This window comes from Oryx dammah, unplaced genomic scaffold, assembly GCF_014754425.2.
Source record: "Oryx dammah isolate SB20612 unplaced genomic scaffold, SCBI_Odam_1.1 HiC_scaffold_2, whole genome shotgun sequence".
NCBI classification, from domain to species: domain Eukaryota; kingdom Metazoa; phylum Chordata; class Mammalia; order Artiodactyla; family Bovidae; genus Oryx; species Oryx dammah.
The window spans coordinates 23,063,705-23,090,165 of NW_024070186.1; the positions used below are offsets into that span (position 1 = coordinate 23,063,705).

Sequence of the window (26,461 nt, forward strand, 5' to 3'; positions counted from 1 at the left end):
CGATCCCTGGGTCTGGAATACCCCCTGAAGAAGGAAATGGCAACCCACTCCAGTATTCTTGCCTGGAGAATCCCATGGGTGGAGAAGCCTGGTGGGCTACAGTCCACGGGGTCACAAAGAGTCGAACACAACTGAGCGACTTCACTTCACTTCCTCCACTAGGAAGTCAGCTTCATGGTGGAGGGCTCTTTGTGCGTTTCATCCACTGGTAGATCTCAGTGCCTAGCATTGGCTCCAAGTTTATATTTTGTGGCCAATTATATACTTTAAAATGAATGGCAGTTGAAAACATTCAGTCTGGCTCCTTGCAGAAAACACCTAGCCTCTATTTATTGAGGAGATGCTACATTCCAGTATGTTTGCACATATTATACTGATCATCACAAAACTGTAAGAAGGAGGTTACTCTAGCATCCCTGTATACAGGGTTGGGGGCTGAGGTTGAGGGTTAAGTAACTTGCATAAGATCACATAACCAGGAAGTGGCCGTTTTCATAGACCCCAAAGCCAGGATGTTTCTACTCTACCTGAAGATCCTAAAGCAGCAGTTCTCAAACTGGAGGTGTGTCAGAATCCCCTGGAGGGCTTTCGAACACTCAGATCACTGGGCCCCACCCCAGCATTTCTGGTTCAGTAGGTTTGGAGTGGGGTCTTGGATTCTGAATTTCTACAAGTTCCTGGGTGCTGCTGCCGGTGGTTCTGGTCTAGAGACCACAGGTTGAGAATCACTGGCCTAGATCACAGAAAACCCCTAGGTTTGCTTTACAATCCCACAACCCAAACACTGACTTGGGCCAGGACTGCAGGATGCAGCCCTGAATTCCCTGCTGAGAGGCTCTGATCCCCAGTCCAGTCCCCCTCCCCAAACCTGGTCTTGGCTGTACTGTGCCCGGCTGTTCCCTAGGAGTAGGCATCATCAGTGACAAGGATCTAACTGCCTGCCCCTCCCCCCGGGACGCTGCTCCTCTGTTTGTCATCCTTCAGTTCTGACCAGTGATCTCCCCATTTCACCAAGGCTAAGCGCCCCTGACCCTGACCCCACATCTTTAACAACTTCCCTGCTGATTGATGTGTTCTAGGCTTGCTGCTGCTACTGCCTGAGCAGCTTAATAGCACTGGAAGTTACAGTCTCGTCTATGTCATGGTGCCTGCAGCATTCATCAATTTCAGCAAGTGTCACTAAGAGTGATACGACTGTATGACACAGCTAAGTGTTCCCTCTGCACAGGCTATTACTGCTGGCACTGGGCCCATGAAGGCAGGGACTGGAGACCCATTTCGCCCCATGTATGCAGTTCGACACACCTGAGCCCTCCAGCCAACTTCCTGCTGTGGCCCCATGAATGCTGTGTGTGCCCGGCAGCCTCTACTGCCAGGTTCCCTCTCCCTCCAAGTTCCCCAGGCAAGTGCTGTTCCTGTTCTCTCCAAGGCTTGGGGCACTCTTTTCCCCTTGCCTCACCCTCCCATTTCTGCATCAGCTTTTGCCCATCCTTCAAGGCCTGTGCGAGTGGCACCACCTCCAGGCAGCCAGTGCATGTGTCTATGTGGAAGGCCTGTGCTCAGTACCAGGGAGAAGAAAGTGCAAAGAGGGCAAGACCTAGCATCAACCTTCAGAGACCTTTCCATCTAGTACAGTAGTTGGATGATCCACTGGGTGGATGCCTGGAAACCACTTCTCTGCTATTGGTTTTCTCCACACATTGCCCTCACTATAAGGGAAAGTGGGGGTTTCGCAAGGCCTGGGTCCCACTGGGATGGCCTGGGATTGTTCAGGGAGACCCATGTCTGGGAAATACACAGACTACTGATGACATAGACAGGGAACCCCAGCACACCTCCTTCCCCAGAGCTTCATGCCTGGAGGTCCAGAGTCAAGAACCCCTGGGGTCAGCCTCCCTAAAGCGAAGATGAGGGAGGCATTGGGTCGCAGGCGTGAATGTACAAGCAGGGCTCACCTGAGGCCACAAGACCTCAGAGTAGAGCCTTGCAGAACTGTGCACATGCCCTGCAGAAAGGGCTTGACCCCGCCTCCTGTCCCGCCCACCGCGCCCATCCTGGGGGCTGCGGAGGTGTGTCTCAGTCACTGCCCACCCCTCCGCAGGCTCCTCAAGAGCACAGGCAGGGTTTGGAGACAAAAGGGGAGGTTGAGAGGCAGTGAGCTCAGGGCTGTGAACCTCTTTCTTCCTCACCAGGAGCACGAGCCTCGCCCCTCTCACTGTCACCCCCAGAGGCTGGCACACCTCCTCAGCCAGCTGCTGAGCTGCACCTGCCTTGAGAAAAAGGCACCCAGTTCTTAAACAGGGGATGAATATTCATTGGCATGAACCTTTGCAAACTCATTTGGGGGAAAAAAATTAGATCAGGAGAAGTAATCAGATTATTAAAAAGAAAAACCAAGGACAGAAGGCTGCGGTGGAGGGAAGCATCACATTTAAAATGCACGGAGAGATTTCCTTTCTGCAGAGAAGCTGTGACCCCCTAGACCATGCACCGGGAATAGTTAAGCTCTCCCACATTCCTGCTGCATAAAAATGTTTCGTGAGGCCTCAGTAGAGGGGGAGGGGCAGAGGCAATGTGCACCCTCCAAGTACAAAAATTATAAAATAATGTTATGAGGTTTTCATTTTCTCTCTCTTGGATATCAAGAAAAATTGTGAGAGCTAAAGAGGCTCTGGTGAGTGCTGAGTGACAGGTTAAAGGGCTCCAATAAAGATTAGATGGTCCACTATCTCCTGAGGAAATTGCATAAAAGTGGTTATTCCCTCTTGCTTCTATTAATTTCCTCTCCCTGGCTGCTTGGAAATGCTTCATAACCTGATGCTGCAGATGGGGACGAGAGGCGCTTTCCATTATCTCAATCACTGCACTGTTTATGAGACACTTAATCTGTTTCTTTATAAAGTAATAGTACTGTTGGTGATGGATTTAGTGTCACGGGGAGGCTGTGTGCAGGGAGGGGAGGGGAGGGGGTTCTCAAGAGCATCGTAAGCTCTAGATGATCCCTTACATCCTGAGGCTCTGAGAAGTTGGGTGAGTGTTTCAAGGTGCCCTTCTGGATATCAGCTAGAGGTCACACGTACCAGTCCCTTGTTGCTTGAAGCGGGAGGGAAATGCTACGTATTTTGCTTCAGGGATGGAAAATACACACATGCTTAGGGACCTGGTACTCATGTCTTGTCTGTTGCTCTCTGCCAGAGTCAGGGGCAGGGAAAGATGTGTGTGCGTGGCGAGGGAGGGGGTACCACCTGAAAGCTCCATTTACCTGTCTGAACCGTGATCCTCTGCAATGGAGTCAATGGAAGCCAGCCCCCTTTTTCTTAAGGAAACAAAGCAGTCGGGGCTCTGCTAGTGTCAGAAACGTACAGCCCTCCAAGTCACAGGTGGACCTCGGACAGGGGCCTTGTGGGAATACACAGCAAGGCCCTGCGGCTCTTCCTTTCCCACACACCTCCCGGAATAGTGATGAAATGCTCCCGGAGGGGATGGGCCTGGGCACTCTCTGACCTAATTTCCCTTCCTACCTCTCCTATTCTTCCACCTCTTCCCTTCGAGTTTTGTCTTAGCCTCTCTTGAATTTCACCCCTTAGTCACCACCGGAAAATGCTTCTTCTGGTCCTCATCTCAGAGTGGGGGATCCTCCAAGTCAGGCACTTCCTGCCTGACCGGTCCCCCCACCCCCAAACTAAGAACACATACACCAGCGTTCCATTGTCTGCCTCCTCTCTCACCCCACAAGGAAGGGCACTTCCCAGAGCCTGTCCCCTACCCTCTGGGCTCTGCTCGCCTAGATCGTCTATAACATTTAGTTGAATGAGAGGTTCGTGTCTATAGTGATAGTGCTGACCATAATTTTAATCAAGAGAAAGGCAACCCCTGAGTTTTAAAATGATATTAAAGCAAGTAACTGTGTTATCAACTTCAAAATTGCTTGACAGTTTTGGATATGTGCTTGATTAGGTGATCACAGTTCAGTTCAGTTCAGTTCAGTTCAGTCGCTCAGTCGTGTCCGACTCTTTGCAACCCCATGAATCGCAGCACGCCAGGCCTCCCTGTCCATCACCATCTCCCAGAGTTCACCCAGACTCACATCCATCGAGTCCGTGATGCCATCCAGCCATCTCATCCTCGGTCGTCCCCTTCTCCTCCTGCCCCCAATCCCTCCCAGCATTTAATTATTATTATTTTTTTGAGCCTTCAGGCAGGTGTGTGTGGCTGCCAGAGCCCCTACCATTCTCTACTGTGTTACTCCAAACCACTTTATGTACTCAGGTGACTTCTCTGGCCTGAGGCCATTTCTTTTGCTTCCCTTGGTCTAAATTTTTTTTGTTAGCCTCTAAGAGCAGCTCCATGTATCACCTCTAATTAAAACTGCTTTTCCTCAAGGGGTAGCACAAATTTCTTATTTATTTTTCTATGTTAAATTTCTAGTAAAGTAACAGTCTTACTAACTTCTATTTCTTTTCAATGATGTCTGATATAAGATGAGTTAAAAAAGGCTTTGTGGACTAGTCTGGCATGCTAAGCATTATTTAAAGCATTAATTCTATGAGAAAATATAGCCCAAGTATGCTGACAAGTTAGTCTAAATATTCAATAAGTGAACCTAGGAATACAGCTTATTTATAAATTAGGGAATGCCTAGACATAGATTTTAAAACAATATTAACTTATGAAATCTGAATATTAATGAGATTCATCTATTTTGTGAGTATCAATAAGAAATATGTTACAGATATAATGATTCTCCCATTATACAAAACAGAAATAATCTGTGCAGAAACACATTTTTCCATTTGGTCCCAGGATTGGTTTGCCCACTTTGGGACTCTAAGCTTATCAATCTTAAAAGAAAACTTGTTTTTAAAAGGAACTGGAAAAATGAAGGTAAAGAAGAATTAGCACTGTTTAACTCTTACTGAGCCTAGGTAAATTTTCATATTTGAGTTTAATAAATTCTAATGACCTATGGGAGTTTTTATGAGAAGTGTTAAATTTCTTTTCTATAGATTCTTTATACAGATAAGCAAGATGAGGATGACATAACTTGCTAGTGGTCACCCAGGTAGTATCCAGCTGAGCCAGGAATCGGACCCAAGACTGTTGCTAAGGGGGAGTCTTGCCCCCTCCCAAGGCCTTTCACTCCAGCCCTTCTCTGAAGTTCTCTCTTTTGAAGTTCAGCTTGGCTCCTTCTCTGTCATTGCCCCCCTTCTGTGGAATCACCTCGTTCTGGAGTCACCTCCTTCTGGTTCTGCCTTCCTTCAGCAGAGATCTCAGAGGAAGACACTTTGTAACTCCCTTGCTACTCCTGGACATCGGGATGGCTGTTTATGCTGTTAATGTATTAAATGTAAAGAAAGGAGGCTTTTAAATGCTGGAAAGAAAGTGAAAACACCTTGTTTCTCTTGGACTGATACATTAAGAAAATTACATGTGGCAGGGCTCCAGTGAATGCATGAGTCACCGTGTTCCCCTCCCCCACTTTCCAGGCAAACAGCTTCTGCTGTGTTTGGGCAGCACAGACGTGGGATTTATATGTTCTCCACCTCCAGAACTGAATGAGGCAGCAATGCTGGGTGATCCACAGTAGAAAAGGCCAAGTGCTTCTCACGGGTGAGAAGGAAGAGAAATGGAAAGGAGAAAGGGAGAGAGGAGGAAAGAGAAGGAAAGACTTTACTGTGTGGGCCTGAAAGGATGAATCTGCAAGTCAAATTCTAGGACACTTTGGGTGTACCATTCAGTTTTCCTTTGGTGTTTTATTTATTAAGCCTTTAGTAGAGATTTAAGGGTTTTTTTTTTTTTGCTTTTTGCTTTCTACCCAGAAGTTTCTTTTGAATGTGCTGAGACGTGTAGCGGGTGGCCCATTTTTACATGAGTTACAACAGAAATCTTTAAGATAAGGTTACTGAAGCATCTAGACAGTGTTTACCCCAGTGTGTTCCATGGAACTTGAATCCCAGGAGATGTGCTTCAAAATAGGGTTTATTGGTGAGAAAACACAGCATTCTATCTCCCATTTTTGGAAGTTCTGAAAAATTCTTATTAAAAAATGAAATGACCTTTTTAAATCCACAGATGCAAAATGTCTGACTGCAGACCCCTTTTGTGAGTAGCAGGTGTTAACAACCCAAAGGACATGGACTCCTTGGAACATGCTTGTGTTATGCCATTCCAGAACATTCCATGACAAAAATTTCCTCCCATTCAAGATGAGCTCCTGCCCCAGGCACTTCCAGAGTGACCAAAACCCTTTAGCTCACTTCAAATGAGGGAGTGAGAAAACTTACCCAGCAAAGGAAACAGTTCTTTCTTGTCTTGGTAGAAGAGATATGGATATTTTCCAGACAGTTTATATGTATGTCATCGCTATTACTTCTCCCACTGTGTGATTCTAGGCAACATTTTTTAACCTTTCAGTGTTCCGATTTCCTTATTAACAAAATGGAGCTAATAATAGCTATCCCACAGAGGAACGCATATAAGCACTTATCAAGAATGTTAACAGATGGTGGCTACTGCTACTGTTAAAAAATACTCTGCACTTTCCAGGAGGACGGTCTATCTGGGAAGATGAGCTCTGTATAAGCAGAAACCTTAGTAGTGGCACTTCTCCTACGGCAGTGTTCACATGTGTGCACGCTAAGTCGCTTCAGTTGCGTCTGACTCTGCAATGCTGTGGACTGTAGCCTGCCAGGCTCCTCCATCCATGGGATTATCCAGACAAGAATACTGGAGTTGGTTGCCATTCCCTACCTCAGGGGATCTTCCTGACCCAGGGATTGAGCACACATCTCTTATGTCTCCTGCACTGGCAAGCAAGTTCTTTAGCATTAGGGCCACCTGGGAAGTCCCTGGCATGATCGCATAGTATTGTGGTTGTATGACTACATTGGATCAAGAACTCCTTGAGGGCAGGTTCTGTTCTCAAAATTCCCTGGGTCAAGTTCTTTGCAGGATCATATTAAATGTCTGTTGAATGAATTAGTGAAGTATGTAAGAAAGCCAGTTGACCATGAAATTAGTTTTGCCTGGTCTCAAAGGAGGATAAGCCAGAGCAGGTTTCTTGGGGACCAGAAGAGTCAGGAGCTGAGATAGTGAGAAAGGGCCTGACAGAAGCAGACAGGCAGGGCCAATTTTCTGAGGAATCAGCAAGGCAGGAACCAGATGTCTAGAGTCACAGGTCTCTGGAGATGAGGCATGGTAAAACCTTGAGGAATGGCCTAGAGCCAGACTTTTGGGGGCACGGCTCTTCACAGGCTGGCCTATGGAGAAAAAAGAATAAGTGCCTTATATCTGTGGACAGCTCTAGTGGGCATCGGGTTGTATGAGGCATTCCCAAACTTCCCCACTGACAGGTACATGATAGATGATACCAAGTGCATGGCACGTTCCCCAGTGCACTGCCTGTAAAGCCATCCTTCTTTGCCCCACCCCCACCTCCAAGCGTTTCAAAATGCAATTAAGGGAGAATGATGTTGTTAAGCCAGTAACCTTGAAATCACTTTAATTTCTTCTTAAAGAATCACTCATGAATTTCAGCCCTTTACTATCATTCATAATAAGTGTTAACACAGCTCACAGTGTCCCTCATGTGTGTTGCAATGTGACATTTAAGAACCATAGGTCCAGCCCATTGTCAACCAGGGCATCGTTCCATCTGAGTACCAGTGAAATTCCTTCACTGAGTGGATCAGGGTAAGGCCCCACCTGTTAACCAGGTGGAAGAGGGAGGGAATAATCATTTATAGAGCACTTATGCCTCAGACACTGAGCTACACATTAGATTCATTTTCTCAATTAAATCTCTCGACATTCCTGAAAGGGAAGAATCATTATTCATATTGTTCAAGTGAGAGAGGCCATTGGTACTGGAAAAATATATTTTACTTAGGATGTTTGAAGACTTGGAAGTTTTAAGTAGGGGTTTCCTCTATCTGAAATGCTCACTTTGAGCAATGGGGTATCTCAATGTCCTTTTTCAGGGGACAGAATGGTTCATTTTCCAGTTCCGGGAAAGGCCTCTGTGGCCCCTCTTCCATTAATTCTAAGACAGCATCTTTATTTTCCAGCTTGCCCTGCAGGGATGTTCAAGGCCAGCCAGGAAGCTGAGGTCTGCTCTCACTGCCCTTCCAACAGCCGATCCCCTTCAGAGGCATCTCCCATCTGCACCTGCCGGACCGGCTACTACCGAGCGGATTTTGACCCCCCAGAAGTGGCATGCACTAGTAAGTGTATAGTAGGGGCTCTGAGCTGAGGAGTTTGATTGTCTCATAGTGCAAGTGGTGGGCCTGGGGCAGGGAAGACTTAAGACACCATTCTCCAACTGCAAGGTACAAAGCAGAAATGCTGGCTGTGGTGCTGAAATGAACAGCTCCTTGCTGGGCAAGCAGGGCCCCTCTATCAGTAGTAATGGTCAAGAGAATGTTCTTGCTTTGTCCCCTCCTCCCAGATGAGAGGGCCTTCCTCCTACCCAAGCAAGACAATTTCTGTCCACCAGATGGTTAAAAATGTCAAATGGAGAGTTCTTTGAGTGCAAAATCAAGGTGCACCAAGATGTTGGAACAATTCCTGGTAACTCTTCCAGTCACCTCCTCCAAGAAGATCACTTGGTCTTCACAGCTGAGAATATCCTCTCTTTTCACTAGGCTTCCTGTATCTCTGTGACCAGGCTCCCCTCAGAACTCTCATGATTTTACTAATTGTCTAGTAAAATTTTTCTTTTTTTCTAATGTAGATTTTTATAAAACAACATTTGTTATAGTTTTTGATTACAAAGTTAATGCATGTTGACTGGAGAGAATTTGAGCAGAAATGAGTAAATATGAAAACAAATGCAACCATATTATCTATATCCAGAGATAACCACTGATAACTTATTGTGGCATTGGATGTAGATTCTACTGAACATTCAGTGGAGAAGTAGAAAAGAGAATTTAACAGTTTTAAACAAAAATCCTATTTAGCAGTAGCCATTGATTCCAACCATTGCTTCCCACTTTGTCAGCCGGATGCTGATTTTCCCCTGTTTCAGCTTCTTTCTCATAAGGTCTCTAAACTGTTCCCACCCAGCCAGGCTCAAGAAGCCTTCCTCTGCCTCTCAGTATTTCCCCTTTTTAAACTTTATACTGGAGTATTGGCTCAGTGGTAAAGAACCCACCTGGCAGTGCAGGAGATGTGGGTTTGATCCCTGGGTTGGAAAGATCTCCTGGAGAAGGAACTGGCAATTCATTCCAGTATTCTTGCCTGGGAAATCCCATGGTCAAAGAGGAGGAGCCTGGCAGGCTACAAAGAGTTGGCTTTGACTTAGCAAGCAAGCACACGCACGCATGGTGGCTTTAAAATTTTATGTGAGTTTCTACTGTACAGCAGAGTCCAGTTATCCTTCACTTGTCTTTTTGGTTACCCAGTGAAGGTCCCTGTGTGCCACGTGCCTATATGGTACATCCATGCCTCTGCCAGACGACAGGACCAGAGTCTAGCGTGAACCCCTGAGGCAGAAATTCTAGGGGCTGGGGCCTGTGCATCAGCCCCACCACTCTCCTACTCTCTGCTGTAGAGGGAAGGGCAGTCATCCTGCCAAAACGGAAGCGGGGGCAACTCTGCTCCCTGTAGGGGAGGGCTGGAGGAGGGGAGATTTTCTCCACCATGTTCTTCCTCATAATTCACCATCGTGTGGAGATCAGAAGCACCTTTATCCCTGCGCAGCACTTTCAAGAACTTGCTCCTCCCCTCCTAAGTGTGGCAGCCCTAAAATAGGGATACTTTTCCCTTTCAGTATTCTTGTTGCATTCAGAAGTCAGTGCTACAGGTTAACCTCTAATTATGCTAGAACTTTCTTCTGTGTTGGGTAATGTTGCCTGGATTGCTCCGAGTAAGGACCTTTCCTTCACCTCCTCTGACCAAACTCCTTCTGCCCACCCCAGTATAGAAAGACACAGAGGAAACATTTCATACATATTTGCAGTTTTGATGGGCAGAAAAAAATGACTGAACTCCAGGTAGAATTTCTTAATCCTGGCCTTGCAGTATATATAACCCTTGCTGGACAAAGAAGAAGAATGAAAGTGCCTTCTAGATCAAACTTCTGAGGTCAGTCAATGCTTATAGATTGGAACTGAGAAAAAGTTCATCCTTTTGTAAACTGATTTTTCCCCAGATCTCTCTGGGTTGATATGAACAGAAATGATTCCATTTCTGCTGACTGGAGTCCCAGTCTTCCTTTTGTGCTACCCCTGTACTGATTTCTGAGGTTCCGCTGTGTATCCCTGTGAACCCAACAAGCATTGTTTCATGCACTTCTTTAGAAGCCACTTAGGCTCAATCTCTGCTTCCTGGATATCCAGACTAAGGACCAGTCTCCATGATTGCCAAAATTCAGGTTCTCACAGCTTCCATCCTGAAAACATCCCCCTCCACTCTCACAGACCCTCTCTTACTGACCAGCCTCCCTCTGCAGATAAACTCATGAAAATAAAAGTCTGGGACCCCAGCTTCTAACTCCAGCATACACACCCTGTAAATCCATCCAGCCCCTGAAGAAGGCCACCTAGAGAGCAGGTAGGGCAATGACAGACGTGGAGCTCATTGCATGGTAGCACCTCTCTCTTTACCTCTCACATGACATCTCCCTTTTATCTCTCTGTCACCTGACCTGATGTGCTTGCACAAACAGGGCTGCTTCATGGTATAAACAGGAGCATCCCAGAGCCTTCACTCTGCACACTGTAGACCTTCACTGCCCACTGCTCACCCATGTCCTGAGTCCAGCTCATTAAACTCAGACCTCCCAGGCTTTTCTCTCTTGCACTGGCAGCTAGCTCTAAGTTAGACACACCTTTCTAGCTCCTATGTCCTACTACAATCTCCACATCTTACCCAGAGTGGGGAGGTGAATGCAGGACTTGTCAGGATGTCAGGGTGTGGAGGAATGTCACCACACCCTGTACACTGTCCTGAGCTCTTTCAACCCCTAGAAGCAGAATTCTAGGGTCTGGCCAAAAATTGCCAAATCAGAGTCCCAGTTGCCTGTAGAGGTCTGGCCAAGAGCATCTCAAGGATGCATTGTCCAGCTCCAGGCTCTGGTTGGCAGGGGCCAGCAGTGGGTAAGAGGACCCAGAGGCCAGGCTGGCTGGTAGCACAATGCTAGGCAAAACAAGTGTAAATAAACCTATTATTTTATTGAGCCTCATTATATATTTGATTTATTGTGTGCCAGGGAAGTACTGTATGAAAAAGTCAATTTGTTGGCTTTTATACTCTCATTAGGGTTTCCTTTTAAAGCATTCTAATTGGAGGTGCCATCTGTTCTCTTAAAAAGGCATTGCACATCACTAGTGTAAATAATTTTTCAGATACAAGGAGCATATCTGGAGCTGTGGAGGCCAGGCACAGCTCTGCCCCATGGCCTTGGGTCTCAGCTGGTTCTGCAGGTGGAGCAAGGCAGCCAGCATGGGCCTGGCCAGCTGATAGAGGGTTGGTGGGGGAGGGATTGGTGGGCAGGGTCCAGGTGCTTGTTCATTTCACAAGTACACACCTCTGTCCAGGCAAACAAAGGATGGTGATGGCCCAATGAGGTGCTGGGAGGACCCAGGCAAAGGAGAGCTCTGTCCTTCTAAAATATATAGGCCGGTGGGTGCCTACGGTGTTCAGGTCTGGGTTGTGATGGGGGAAAGGGACACAGTGTTGGAAGCCTCCAAGAGCCTAGGCCTCAGGCATGGCCTGTTGCCACTGTCTTTTAATGAGGTTATATCAATAGTCATTCACTGACAATACTGGACATTTTACACAAAAATTTTCTGATTTAAAATGTACTCTTTTACAAGGCTAAAAATATCTGTAGTTTGCTAAAAAAAATTGATGTTTTTGTGACTCTTGCTAATCTCTTGAAACAAGCACCACATATATATTCATTGTATTTTTTATAGTGTTCAAAGTGTTAATTTATTCTAAATTAATCTAAACATTTAAAACGCATGACAACTTTCATAGCCCTGTGTGGGCATTTCCTTATTTTCTTTTTAATCTCCGGGGAGAACCTAGGATCTCCTTGACCGATGAGACGCCCTGGGAGCCCTAAGTCCAAGCACAGTGTCCAGCCCTATGGTTGACAAAGTTCATGGATTCAGCAGGGACTTGGATGCACCCCAAGGCTGTGTCAAAGGGCAGGGGTGGGCTTTCAGTGAAGTCATAGAAGAGGGGCATAGGGAGCTGTGTGAATGAGTCTGTGATGATGTTACTGCTGCTGATCTTGGACACCCAGCTCCCTTCTTCCTTCTTCTCCATCCTCCTTGAGTCTCTACCAGTCCTGGCATCCTGGATCTGCTGCATCACACCTGGCTAACTGCCCCCTTGTCCTGTCAGGGCCCTATGTGCTCATTTTCAGGAAGAAGCCTTGTTCTCAGCAGGGTTTGGAGGGAAGGAAGGGAGAACCGAGAGGACTGATATAAGAGGTTAGCGTGCAATGCTGCAGCATATCAGGGCTGCCCTCAGAGACAGAAGGACAACCTAAGCCATGGATGGGATCAGGTGAGAGTTGAGGGATGGCTAGAGGCATCACAGGTCACAGGTGACACCACCCCCACCCCAACCCCTGCTAACAGAACCCCTTGAAAGAAGCTAGGCTATATGGAGTGCTCAGTGGGGACCACCTTTAACGAGAAGGAATTATCAGTAGGCTACTTAGAGAAGTGGGCAGGAGGAGAGGTCAAAGGGAATGTCTAGCCCTACCAGCCAGGAAGGGTTGCAAAGGCTCTAGGCTGGGGAGCCGAGACTCTGAACATCAAGTCATTACTGACTTCAGCTGAGGAAGTTGCTCACCTTTTTCCTCCTGCTTCCTCCTCCTGAGGCCCCCTGGGGAGTCTTGGCACCCCAAACTGCCCCAGTCTCCTTGAATAGGTCCTGGGAAAGCTGATTGGATCATCGGTTTGCATGTAGCATTGGGAAGGTGGGCTTGGAACTTCACAGACAGAAGTTTGAAGCTTGTCTCTGTCTCTTACTGTTTCTGTGAATTGAACTAGTTTCTTACCTTTCTTGTGTGCTGTTGTTTTCTTCTCATGACCTCATAATAATGCATGCTTCTCTGGGTTGTTATGAGGATTAAACAAAATCATATTGTGGAGTCTTTGGCTCAGTTCCTGGTTCATAGTAAACTCTCAATCAGTGTTAGAACTTGCTTTGGTTACATCCCTGGAAAGTGTGAAGATTGCAGCAGATATGGAAGCTTCCAGCATGATTGGAGATCTAAAAATAAAAGTGATGTCCCCAGGGGGAGAACAGGTTTGATGCCAGCCCCGAGTGTCACAGCAGAATCTATCATGCAGCTCAGATCACAGTCACCATTCACCTTGGCCTGGAGCTCTCGATGAAAACAAATAAGAAGGTGATGGCCACTGGGAGCGGCCAGGCTGTGGGAGGAGGGAGCGGAAGACAGAGCGTCTGAGGACTCCAGGTGCAGCTCGCCTCCAGAGCTGAGAGACGCTGAGAAACGGGGCGGGAGCGGTGGCTGAGGAGCTGGGCTCTCAGTTCTCATGGAGCAGGGACTCCATGACTCCTCCGGGTCAGACTCCCTTCTTTCACAAGAGGGTCTCATGGCCCCAGAAGTGTTATGGGTGGGCCAGCAGGAGAGAAGCGGGAGCCAGGAATGCGTGAGGAAGTGTGCAGCACTGTGAGCACCAAAATGCATGTCTTCAGTTTTAAGTAATTTCTATTTATGGGGGAAGAAATGGAAAGGAGGAATTTATGAAGCAGGTGAAAATAGATAATTATGTCTTATAAAATTGCTGTCTGTGAAAAACTATGTGAAAGGATTGGTGTGAAAATAATTGCCTTGTTACATTGCTGACCACAAAAATCCTTTTTCTCCATCACCCACATGGGAAAAACTTTGATGGATCACAGAGACAAGCTAGTACTTGTCTTGTTTCTTTATCTCTTCTTCAAATGCACTCGGTTACCTCTGCAGTTTCTATCATAGAGGTGGAGTGTTAGAAGGGGCTCCAGAAATTATTGTCCTATACTGCCCTCCCCTCTCATGGGAGACATGTTGACAGCCAGTCCCTGTGGTCTCCCGGTGACCACCTCTGACTTTCTTCCTGACTCAGAGAGGCTGAGCAGCAAGGCAGGCACGTTGGCTGTGGATCCTAAGGTGTGTGGCCTGGGACAAGTGACATCTTCTGTGAACTGGGGCTTCTTATTGGCTGAGTTGGGCATGATGGAACTTAGATTAGGAGGTTGTGGGAATTAATGACAGGATGTCATGGAAGCCCCAGGATGAAAGCTCACGACTGTCTGCCTCCAGTGCCATGACCTCACACACATTGAGAACTACCCTTTGGTAGCTCTGAGGAGGATGTTGGAGATGGCCATGTGGTGATGGAGATTTGCTGTTACTCTTGCTCTTGAATCTGCCTCCCACAGCAAAGGAAAAGAATCCGCTCTTCCTTCTCTCATCTCTGCCTACTCCCATTTCTCTCTATTAAGCTCATGTTTCATCCTTTGTTGGCAGCTGTTAACCTCTTTCATCCCAGCTGTCCCAGGGCAGCAGAGTCCCAGGGCAGGGACTATGTTCCCTATGATAGAGGGAACATAGTCCTTGGATGGACTTCCCAGGAGTGCGGCATTGCCCAAACTTGGTCTTTCCAGGCAGGATAAAGAAGAGGAGAGCAGGACTCAGGGGATGGAAGGGGCCTTGAGATGACAGAGAAAGAAGGAACTCCTTTGCAGAGAGGTCTGATAGTCTTCATGCCACTGTGAAAAGTCTGTAAGAACATCAGATCATAACCTTCTTCCACCAATCCTGGGTCCTGCTGGCTTTTGCTTGACAAGATGGCCAGTAATGGTTTCCTTTATAGCCGTGGTTTCTAAGTGCAGTGCTTGGACAAGCAGCCTCAGTGTCACCAGGGAACTTGTTAGAAATACAAATTCTCAGCCCCTCTCTAGACCTCCTGAATGAGGTACTCTGGGGAGGGGGAGTGAGGAGAAGAGGAGGCAGAGATCTGAGTTTTAACAAGCCCTCCAGGTGATTCTGAAGCTCACTAAAGTTTGAGAACATTGCTTTAGAATTAGTCATGTTTCTCTGTCCGCCGCTTTATGACTCCTGGGCAAAAAGGCCATTGAGTGAATTCCTGCCAAGTGGAATCAAAGCGCCTGCTCCTCCCCATCAGTGTCTTGTGTAGCAGACTGGAGAGACGGGGGGTTGGGAGGGTATGAATACATACCCAGGGAAGAAGAGAGGAGGACGGGATGTGATGTGAGTGTGTGTCAGTGTTGAGTGTTTCAGGGGAGGATCTCACTAGTTCTCAGAACCACCCCCACCTGCTCTGGCGCAGTTTCCATTACATTCTCTGTCTTGGGTGGTGGGAGCAGTGATGGAGGAGAGAGAGTAGAGATAAGTGAGCACTACCTGGCTGGAGCAGGCTCAGGGAGGGTGGAGGGGGAAATTGAAGCAGAAGCAAAGTGACTGGTGACTGGTGGGGACCGGTCCCCTGAGCTCAGATGGAGGATCAGGTGAGTAGAGTGATGGAGGGATGGGTCTCACCCCTCAGATGGTCCTCACCACGCAGCGAGAAGGTCCAGAGGTAGCCTCTGGGTGCCATCATTTCAGGAAAGGGCCCTTTAGTCCAATAGAGCAGAAAGCATCCCCCAGGGCGACGCACTCCACAGGGCACAGGAATCCAGTGTTATAGACTGGGGACTGCTTGCTCCCCTGCCTACACATTGCGGATGGTTTTAAATACTTCCCCCAAACCAACCTTTTCAAAAACACGTTCCTCTTCATCTAGGAGTTGCAACCTATTGAAAGAGGGCTACTTCACTCAAGGTTAGTTTTACTCATTCATTACTGATCAGGGCTTTAGGAAAAGTTCCACCATGTACCCCTTTCTATAGGTAAAGGAGCTACTTGACTTTACCCTGGTATGTGATCCACACTGCACATATAAAACATCATTGGTGCTTCTTTTTTTTTTTTTTCAATTTGTGCTTTTGAAGTGGAGGTAATGTGTGTTTTCCTAGAGGTGAAATTCCAACAAGGGTCACGGAGGAACAAGTGTCATGGGGTAAGCTGTTTCTCTGAGCACCTGGATTCAGATAGTGTATATAACTGGATGTAGAGTTGAGGGCATGTGAGGGGAGCTGAAAGCTATAAAGAGCTGTCACTGCTGTTTCAGGAAGGGTCAGCATTGCCTGTGTACTTGGGCTTTCACACTTCTATGGTCTACAATTTCTTTTCACAGTTGTTTTACCCAAGTGAATATAATCCTTAGGAGGCATCATGTAGCTCCAAGTTTTAAGCTAATAGCTGGGCATAAGCGCTGACATTTCTGTTTCACTTTTTCATCTTAAGTACATTTTATCTTATGGGCATTTGGAGTCACAGATTATTAACACTTGGAGTGGCCTTCTAGGCTCTGCCTCTCAAACTCCTCCCCAGTGTCAGCCTCGTCTCTCCAACAACCCTGAGAAGTAGTCATTTCATTTTTAGCTTTCTGAATATTTGTGATGACAAAGAGCTGATTTTTTTTTTTTTTTTGCAGGGTGGCTGTACTCCATTGCTAGGCAGCCATCACCTATCACTATAAGAGAGAGCTTCTGCACCTCGGATCAGGCACTGCCTTCCTTCCCTCCTCACCACTGGTCCATCACTGAGGAGCAGTGTCCTGCAGGTGGAACCTTTGGTTCCATTGCTTATGAACAACTTTCTCATCCTTCCTCAATCACCTATTGTAGGCTAAACATCATCTGCTCCCGAATGTGCATGACTTCCTGAGCCTCAGTGTCCTGGCTGCCTATTCTGAATCTCTCACATTTATCAATCCAACTTAAAATATGGCAGCCAGAATGAAACATATGACCCTCACCCCCAAGCAGGATCCAAAGAAATTTGGTGGCTCTTCTGAGACTGGGATCCTGTTAATTGTTCACTTTGGTGCAGCCTCTCACACCATGGGCTCCAATCCGACTTCTTTACTTCTAAACACTCAAAACTTTGGTTTGTGTCTTCGGGAGATACTGCCCATCTGGGTCTTTTCTTTCCTGCACTTATACATGTAACTTCAGACCTTTTGGCCTGATGTGTTTGGGCACCAGGCTCTTTCAAGTGTACACCATTTTGAAAACTGATTTCAACTGACAGGTATTAGCATAACTGGTTGAGAGTGTGGGCTTTGTGGTCTGTGCTCTAGGGCTGAGTTCAAGCACCGCTCTGACACTTTCCAGCTGTGTGATGTGGGGCAAGCGACATAGCTCTCTGTCTCCATTTTCTCATTCATAAACTGGGTGTGTATTATGAATAGAGCATTAGCATCTGCCTCACTGTGTTGTCAAGGGTATAAATGGAGTAATATTTAGAACACTATTTAGAACAGTGTTTGGCATACAGGATGCAGCCAATGAAAGGAAGCTATTTTGTTTTACTACTATTACTGGAGTTGTGCACTCTACTTTTGTGCTATTTTCAAAGCAGCTTGAATCCAAGCACTGGAATTATCATTTAGCTAACTTTTCTTCCTTTGGTACACGAGTATCTGTGTACTTCTTTCAGTTACTGTCCTTGAAATCTAGGTACATTGTCTATATTCTTTTTTCTCTAAAGGCTCATAAACTTTTAGACAAAGAAACAATGTCATTTGGCCTGACTTATACTTAGAGACCCATGCTGGTTTTTGTCACTGTTTTCTTGAGGCTCACAAAGCATTGTTTTAACTATGAAGTTTCAGCAGTAGGAGGGGATTGAGGTAAAATTTATTCATTTAATCTACTCTCTTCTCTCTTTTGAAAATCAGAACAAAATTGTCTAATGCCTGGCTGTAGGGCTCACTGTGGTCCTGAATGCTCCTTGGTAGCCTTCAGGCAATGGCTTTGATGTCTAATTTGCAGGCTTTGGTCCCAGGCGGGGCTGGCCTGGGATGGATGCTGGAATTGGATGGCAGCTATGGCTCAGGGTTCTTAAATCTTCCCTGCTCTAATTCTCCTCCTCAAAAGAGGAGATAGTCAGAGGCACATGGCTGTACATCGTCTCTCTTCTGCCAGCATCTTACTTCATCCCCAGGAAAGAAGGTGCATGCTCTGAATATTCTATTCAGATCTGTTCAGGTGTAGGGCTTTCTCTGTCCACTGGACTGGAAGCTCTTGACATACTGATCTGATTTTTTAATCCCCTCTGTGGGCTTACTTCGTTGGTGCCCAACATAGCCAAGTGGTAAGAGCCCTGCTGTTGCGATCAGGCAGACTAGACTTCACTCTCGACTCTACCCCTCTGTTGCTGTGGTTACTTAACCTCTCTGAAACTCCGTTTCTTTTCCATAAAATGAGGATATTGTTTATCACTGTGCCGAGTTGTGACGATGTATATACCTAACTCAGCATCAGACATATGGTAAGGTCTCAGAAACTTGTCTGTTTTGGTGAATAAGGTTTGAGTCATATCTGAATTGCGCATTCCAAAATCAGAACAGAAAATGTGGGGTCAGGGGGAATGGGCATTTTAGAGCAATTGCTTCTGGAGAGTTAACCTAGGTTGGCTGGAATCTTATACCATCATCCTCATCTCGACTCCATCATGATGTGGTCACAGATCCAGGTATTGCTGGTGCAGACCACCTTGGTCCCCAGCTCCTCACAGGTAATCACCAGCTGTGACTAGGGTCCTGGTTCCTCTAGTCCCCCCTTCTTCCATCCATGTAACCCAGAATCAGATCCTGATCCAATTCTGACACCAGAGGCCAAGCCCAAGTCCCCTAGGGGGTTAGGTCTGGGACTCACTCCTAGACCTTCAGCCAGTTGCCTCTTTGCAATCAGCTTTCAATTTCACCACTGCCAACCAGTCCTGGTACCCGTGTGAGCCTACTGCACCTCTGTTACTGATCATTAAGCTTCCCTGGGAGGCGGACTCAGAACCCACCCTTAACCCCATTACACTGGGTGGAGTTCCTGAATCCACCCTCTTTTTCATTCTCTGCCCTTCTAGCTGCCATATTAGAAACCTGGCACTAGCCAACCCTTTCTCAAATCATGACAGTGGTCTTCTATATCCCTTGGCTGGTGAGTACATGTGAAAGCCCCAAAGCAGTTGCCAGAGACCCACAGACGTCACTGATGGCTTTGCTTGGGTGTGACAAAGACCAGGGGCTCCAGGTGTCTTTGACTCTCATAGAAGCAAGCCACTCTCAATTAGTATAAGGGTATATTCTGAACACTGTCCAAGTGAGCAAGGCTACCTGTGTCATTAGTGAAGTACACTGACTAGAATTGTACAAAGACGTATTCCTGCCAGGAAGGTTTCTGAATTGTATGGGAAATTGGGTGAAGTAGAAAGAAATGAGTCTTGTAGTCAGTGTGGGCTTGTCTATACTCTTTGAATTATGTGTGGCATAGGACCAGGACACTAGCATTTTGTAGTGATTTATTTTGAAACTCTGTGTTGGTCTTCTGAGAAAATTTCCATGCAGTTGGCTATAAAGTACACATTTGGATCCAGACAATTGAAAACTCTTATGATAGGGGGTTGGCTGTGGGCTTAAAGCCTGGACTCCCCAGTGGGTAAATGGTCATGGATGACTTTGCACAGAGAGAGCAGGCTCCAGTCGTAAGTCAGCTGTGAGACCACCTCTGCTCGGCACAACCAAGGTGCTCTGACTCTGAGACTGCATTAAGAAGAGTGAACGGTCTTAGGAGTTGATGGGTAGAGGGCCGAATGCCGCTTGGACACAAAGGTCACTCTGTCCTCCCTTCCCTTTCTATAGAGAGAAGGGTGGGGCAATGGTGGTCATGGTGTGTTGCTTCCCCCCAGCCCCTCATGGGTATGGACTTGGACTTGCAAGAAGATGTCCAGGGTGGTTTCTGAGCAGATCCTCTGGGTTATCACTAAGCTCTGCCCACCTTGCAAGTGGCAGTTAAGGACGCTCAACATTGCTGAGTGGAAAGGGGCCAGCGTGGCCCCTGTGTAGTGAGACTGAGATGCGGCTTGGTACAAGCTGGCTCTCTGCTGCATCAGACATGCCTAGAAGGTGGGTGGTTGGGGGAGGGGCCAGTGGGAAGCCCTGCCAGTGCTCAGTGAGGAAAGTTAGAAAGCCACTCTATCCCCCCAAAAGGGTGCTATTTGCCAGCCAGCACAGAGGAACTTGCACATGAGGTCACTCTTATTGTGAGCAAAAGGTAGGCTTTATGGTCATGCCAGTGAAAGGGCTGCAGGCAGCTCTGTTGAGCTCAGCCACACCCATGCCTGCATCCCAAGCATGGTGAAGGCTGTGCAGTACCATGGCCTACAGCTAAGGCCCTTTCTGAGTGGACCCCAAGTATCATGTGCCTGGTATCCCTGGCCACAACCAACTGGATCAAGAGCATAAGCAAGTAACAGTAAGTCTAGCATGATAGCTGGTGCTGATTAAGCCCCTGATGTGGATTTTCTCAGCTATCCTCACAGAATATAAAGTGGTACTACTGTTATTCCCAATGTATGGATGAGAGAACTGAGGTCCAGCATGGCTAGTGCCCTAGCTCATACATTTGTTTGTGAGTGGCAGGGCCCAATTTCTGCCCAGATCTGACCAGGTAGGGCTCCTTGGCCTCAGTGCTAGGCTTCGATCCTTAGGAAGGAGTTCCATTGCCTCTGAGATGGCCTGACATCAAACTAATGCTGCTACCCACTTGAGACAGTGAAGGGTTGCGTATCATTGGCCAAGGGTCATTTTGTGAGCTCTATGGAAGTGGCTTGGAAATGACCTTCAGCAAGACTGGGGAAGAGAGGAGAATTGGCAGGTGGGGGATGCAGAAGATGATGGAGGGAGGAACAGTGGGGGAGAGGGGAGAGGGTGGAGGCACAGCCACCTCTGCTATGTTATATAGTCCCCCATAGGTGGTCAACACAGCATTTCACTAATATAAATAAAAATGAAAATGCTCAGACATACCTTGAGGGCACACAAGCCTATATTTGTGGAGGAAATTAGCCTAGAAATAGAATTGCTGGGTTGCTGGGCACATGTACTCAGAAAGCCAATCAAAGTGCTGTCCCAGAGGACTAGGCCTTGACCAAGTGACACCCCCGCCAGTGGTGCACATCTTGCTTCTCCACAGGCTCAACTGGATGTTATCAAGACTCTGGCTTTTGCCAGTTTGACTGACCTCCTAAAATTTTTGACCATATTTCCCTTAATATAAATTACTATGTTTTTTTCATACATTTATTGACCAATTTATTTTATCTCCTGGAAATGGACTGTTTTTGCCCTTTTTCTGTTTTTAAAAATTGACTTCTAGATGCCTGTTAATTAAATGTGGCATCTTGCGCCCCAGCCCGCTTATGTGTATGTGCTCAGTCATGCCCAGTGCTTTGTGACCCTATGGACCGCAGCCTCCCAGGATTCTCTGACCATGGGATTTTCTAGGCAACTGGAGTGGGTTGCCGTTTCCTCCTCCATTAGATCTTCCTGACCCCAGGATTGAACCCACGTCTCCTGCATTTCCGTCACTGCAGGTGAATTCTTTACCTCTTGAGCCACTTGGGATTGTGCAGCCCTCTACTTATTTTTTACTCTATTTATGAATACATTTTTGGCATTTTCGAGATTTTTAATTTTTGAGTTTAAACTTGACCTTTTTTAATTTCTGGTTTGGGGGATTTGAGTCTTGACTTTTTGCCTGGGTTTTGTGTATGTCTTCCCCACTTTAAGATATAAAAACACTCTCATTTTATTTTAGTTCTTTATATAGTGTTTATTTTTAGCGCCTTCCTTCATCTAAAACTTACTTTGTGTAAGACGTGATATTGATGTTCTTATTTGTCTTATTAAAAATAGCATCCAATCAGCTCCATCTGAATTATCCAAAATGTTAGTGAAATGCCTCTTTGGTTACAGACTAAGTGCCTGTCTGTACTCATCTTTATTCCTTACTGTTGATTGTTTAGTCTCATCTGGGACCAGTTCTAAGCTGTTCTAAAGATAGTAGCTTTGTCATATATTTCAATAACTGGTAAAAGAAGTCTGTACATATTATTCATTGTCAAAGTGTCTTGCCAACTCTTAAACATTTTCATCTGCAAGATGAACTTTGAAATCAGCTTGGCACAACTCAATAATCAATCCTATTACATTGGGACTGGGTAAGCATTAAATATATGGGTTACTTTGGAGATGACTGTCCTCTTTATGATCTGCCTCTCTTCATCCAGGAGCATGGGTTCAAGTCTTCTTTTATGCCCTTAAGTAAAGTTTTATAGTTGTCTTCATACAAGCATTACACAAGCCTTGTGAGATTTAATCGTAAGAATTTTATGGGATTTGTGGCTATTGTGAATAGGTGATTTTTTTCATTATATTTTTCAAAGATGTTATGATTACTGTATGGATGTGAGAGTTGGACTGTGAAGAAGGCTGAGCACCAAAGAATTGATGCTTTTGAACTGTGGTGTTGGAGAAGACTCTTGAGAGTCCCTTGGACTTCAAGGAGATCCAACCAGTCCATTCTGAAGGAGATCGGCCCTGGGATTTCTTTGGAAGGAATGATGCTAAAGCTGAAACTCCAGTACTTTGGCCACCTCATGCGAAGAGTTGACTCATTGAAAAAGACTCTGATGCTGGGAGGGATTGGGGGCAGGAGGAGAAGGGGACGACCGAGGATGAGATGGCTGGATGGCATCACGGACTCGATGGACGTGAGTCTGAGTGAACTCTGGGAGTTGGTGATGGACAGGGAGGCCTGGCGTGCTGCGATTCCTGGGGTCGCAGAGTCGGACACGACTGAGCGACTGAACTGAACTGAACCAGATGGTCTTTAGTGCGTGTGGAGTGCACTAAGATACACTGATGGCCTCATGCATACTCAGCTGTTTGCTTCCCTCATCAGTGAGAAGAGAGCCGGGGTCCTGCGTGTCCCCTTGCCGCACAGTGTGTGGCCATCTCCAGGCCCAGGGGGGTGTGTCCACCAGCCTTGTCAGTCAGTGGTTGGTGTGACTGCTGTGCAGGTGCCTGCCTTCCCTGCACACTTTGAGCTCCTCAGGGTAGACCCCAGGGAATTTTTCATACCATAATCTTATGTATGGGTCTGAGTGTGTAACATAGAGTCTCAGGAACATGGATGGATCAGCCAGGAGTGAAAGATTAGGCTCAGAGTATGCAAGTGACCTGCCTAAAGTCACAAAGGTGGCACTCAGCCCAATTTTCCAGCACATCTTTCACCATTTCAGAAAGCCCTGAGGCCTCATTTCAGGGCCAAGAAGGAGGTCTTGAAGACCAGGTCTTTAAGATGACCTGACTTCTATCTCTCCTTGATTGAAGTGTCCCCAGGAAATCTGCAGGGGACATCCTATCCAAGCTTCCTTCTTTCTGGCCTCACTTGGGGCCACAAATAGAAGATTCAGCCTCCTGTCCCCACAGGCAGTGACACAGATGGTTGTAAGCCATTCCTGCTGGGATGCACTGCCTCACGAAGGCAGGGGCCTCAGCCGTCCTCCAACAGCTTCTGCAGCCCTGGAGAAACCTAGATGCTCAGGCTTCAGTTTAGGTCAGGGAGAGGGGGCTCTTCCCAGAAAGTGAATCCACCCCCTCTCTCCCACACAATTAGCTCCATCAAAGCAGGTGAAACAAGAAATACTTTCAGCAAACATTGGTGTTTGGAGAAATGTATAACACTGGGTTCTTTAATGCTCCTGAAATCCCTCTCAGCAGGATCCCTCCTTGTTTTGACTAGTCATTTCTTCTTATTACTAACTGTTATGATTAGGGGAATTGCCTGAGTACAGGCCCAGTGTTTCCAAGACCCTAATGAGCAACACATGCAGACACACTCAGCCCAGCCCTGGAACCGTGGTTGCTCTGTTTCTACAGGGACGCTACTAAAATGGTTCAGAAACAAGAGCTTCCTGCCTTCCTGAGAGACCGGCCCCCTGCCCCCAGCACCTGGCTGTATTTGCATCACACCTGCCCCCTGCACTCTTAGGTGCCTCCACCCTGGGGGGAAGAGTTGTTAAGGATGAGCTTTGGGAACATCCAGGCTTGTACTCAAGTCTTTATTCCAGCACTCACCCACCACATAATTTAGGCAAGTCACTTAACGTCTCTGAGCTACAGTTTCTTTATACGTAAAATGGGGATAATAGTTCCTACCTCATGGGATGTTGGGAAAATGAGGCTTCATTAACTTATGTACCAAAATGCCTATGATAGTAGTTTGCATGTAGGGTTTGTTGTTGAAATGAAATTCACAACTCCATGCAGAACTCTATTAAAATGGAAACCACGGCCATCTCTCTGATCTTTCCGATGATACTTGTAGAAATCTAGACGAACTACTGAAATTAATCACTCACTCAGTGGTATGAAACAAACACATGTAACCAAATCAAAGCCTTGTCCTTCAGATGTCCATGCAGATGGCACAGGTGTCTGTTCACAGGAAGGCATGGCCCTGCTACTGCTGCTGCTAAGTCACTTCAGTCCCTGGGGTCTAGCTTAAACTCATTCAAAGCAATATAAAATTGCCCCTGGGGCAATTAGGAAAAGTAAAGCAACACGACAGCTCTAGGTTTCAATGTCCTCTCCTCCTTGCCTCAGGAGAGACAGCCTACATTCTTAGGGAGAGTAAACAGTGTACTGGTTACTGGTTACAAGAGACAAACCTCACTCAGCTTTCCAGTTCTGTGCCTCAAGCCCCCAGCACAACTGACTCCCTTTTAGGAAAAGCTACTTTAGGACTTGAGCTATTACCACCTTCACCTTGAGCAAAACAGTGTTCCAATTGTCTTGTCTTTGTCACTCATAAATTATAGCCAACACTTGGTCTGCTTTTTCCAAAGATCCTAAGCCCCTCTTGGCTTCTTTATTGCATGGAGTGTGCCTCAGCAGTCTGGCCACTTGATGCCACTGCTTTTCTTCAGATTCCTGGTAGCTTCCTCTTGGTCCCCTGATATGGCCTCAAATAGTCATATACCCATCCCATCTCCAAAGACAAGACCTTCCAACCTCTGCTGTCACAGACTCCTATTATGTGTTATTGGTACCTGCGAGATCTTTGGAAACCGCCTACTGCCATCCAGGGAATCCCAGTGAAAGGAGTGAGAGCAAGCTGATCCATGCCCCTCTCCAAGGTGCTGAACCAGCATGGTCCCCTGCATCACAACACTTTCCTCTAGCATAGTGGTCATTCTTGTCTAGTCTTCCCCAGGAAATCTACACCTAGTGAAGGAATGGTGGAAGAGGAATTGGTGCCTTAGGAGGAAAAGAGAAGTGCAGAGAGAAAGACTGAGAGCTGAACTTAGGCTGAAGAGTGTCAAAGCTACACATGGCAGCCAGAGAGAATACAGAGAGCTTTTTGTTTTGACGTTGTTTTCAAATAACAAGTTACCCAAAGAAGGAACCACAACTGAACATGAAGCTGACCTCATGTTTACTTGGTAACTCTACTACCTTTCTGACAGTTGCAAACGTTCCCTTTTTTGGCTTATGTTACACTCCAACCCATTCTGCTTTCAGCCCTACGTTCTGTACTGAGGACAAAGGCATAACCACCAGGCTGATTTAGTTTCCTGCATGTTTTGCTTTGATAAAAGACCTCTTTAGATCCCACAGCCCCCAATTCTATGTCTGCTTCTTCTCCTTGACTCCTGTTTCTCCATAAAATCTCAAAGACCTTTATTCTTCTCTAGGAAGCCTTCTAATCACTCAGACACAATTTCTTAAAGTAGGTATGCCACAGTGGGCCATGAGTAGAGATGTCCTGATAGTACTATCATTTTTGATAACCCATCTGGTCCTGCTCCTCATATGTCTTCCTGGCCCCTCACAACATGCTTTTTTTTTTTTTTTGCCACCCCTGTCTATGATGTTATTTTCTGATCTCCCTTTCTATCCCTTCTTAACCCTCAACTCACATTAAAATATGCAGTTAGTTTTCCAAACCACAATCTTGACTCTTCTTAGCCATGAGAACACTACCTGTGCATCCCAGACTCTTGAGTATCCCAGTCCTTTCTGGCTCATTCACAGACACTATTTCCACTCTTTCTCCTAAGAGGATATTGAGTAGAGGACACAGTTTGTTCTAGAAGTATAAAAGAGGGATTTCCCTGCCCACAGGAGGAAGGAGAACAAGCAAGACCAGGTACTGTGCTAAAGTCAGACTGCCTTTTGGGAGACCAGGAAGCAGATGTATAAGTGCCACAGAGATTTAAAGCCCAAAAGACAAAAAGTGTGGAACTGTGCTGGAGACACAGCTCCATACCCAAGACTAGGTCTCTGCCTAGGGGGTGCTTGCAAGGGTTAAGTGGCCCAGAGGGCATAGATTAGAGCAAATGGCTTTCAAAGTGTCTCTCCCCAAGTACAGCTCCAATCTGTGGGCAAGATGCCCAGACACCATCTCGAAAAATTCTGTCCTGCATTGATCTTACCATTCCTCAAACATCTGTCTATAACTCTTTGTGTCTGGATCACTTGCTCTGATCCTTAGCTAAATGTGTCCACAATTCCCAGTA

The 26,461-nt window shown here is 46.6% G+C and overlaps 1 protein-coding gene across 1 annotated transcript in view; it reads left to right on the plus strand.

The window, feature by feature from the left end:
* EPHB1 (EPH receptor B1) overlaps positions 1-26,461 on the plus strand; it is a 455,697-nt gene that overhangs the window by 291,678 nt on the left and 137,558 nt on the right. The window contains exon 4 of the mRNA XM_040233096.1: positions 8,067-8,222. Within this exon, the coding sequence (XP_040089030.1) occupies positions 8,067-8,222 (156 nt within the window). The remainder of the gene's footprint in view (positions 1-8,066; positions 8,223-26,461) is intronic.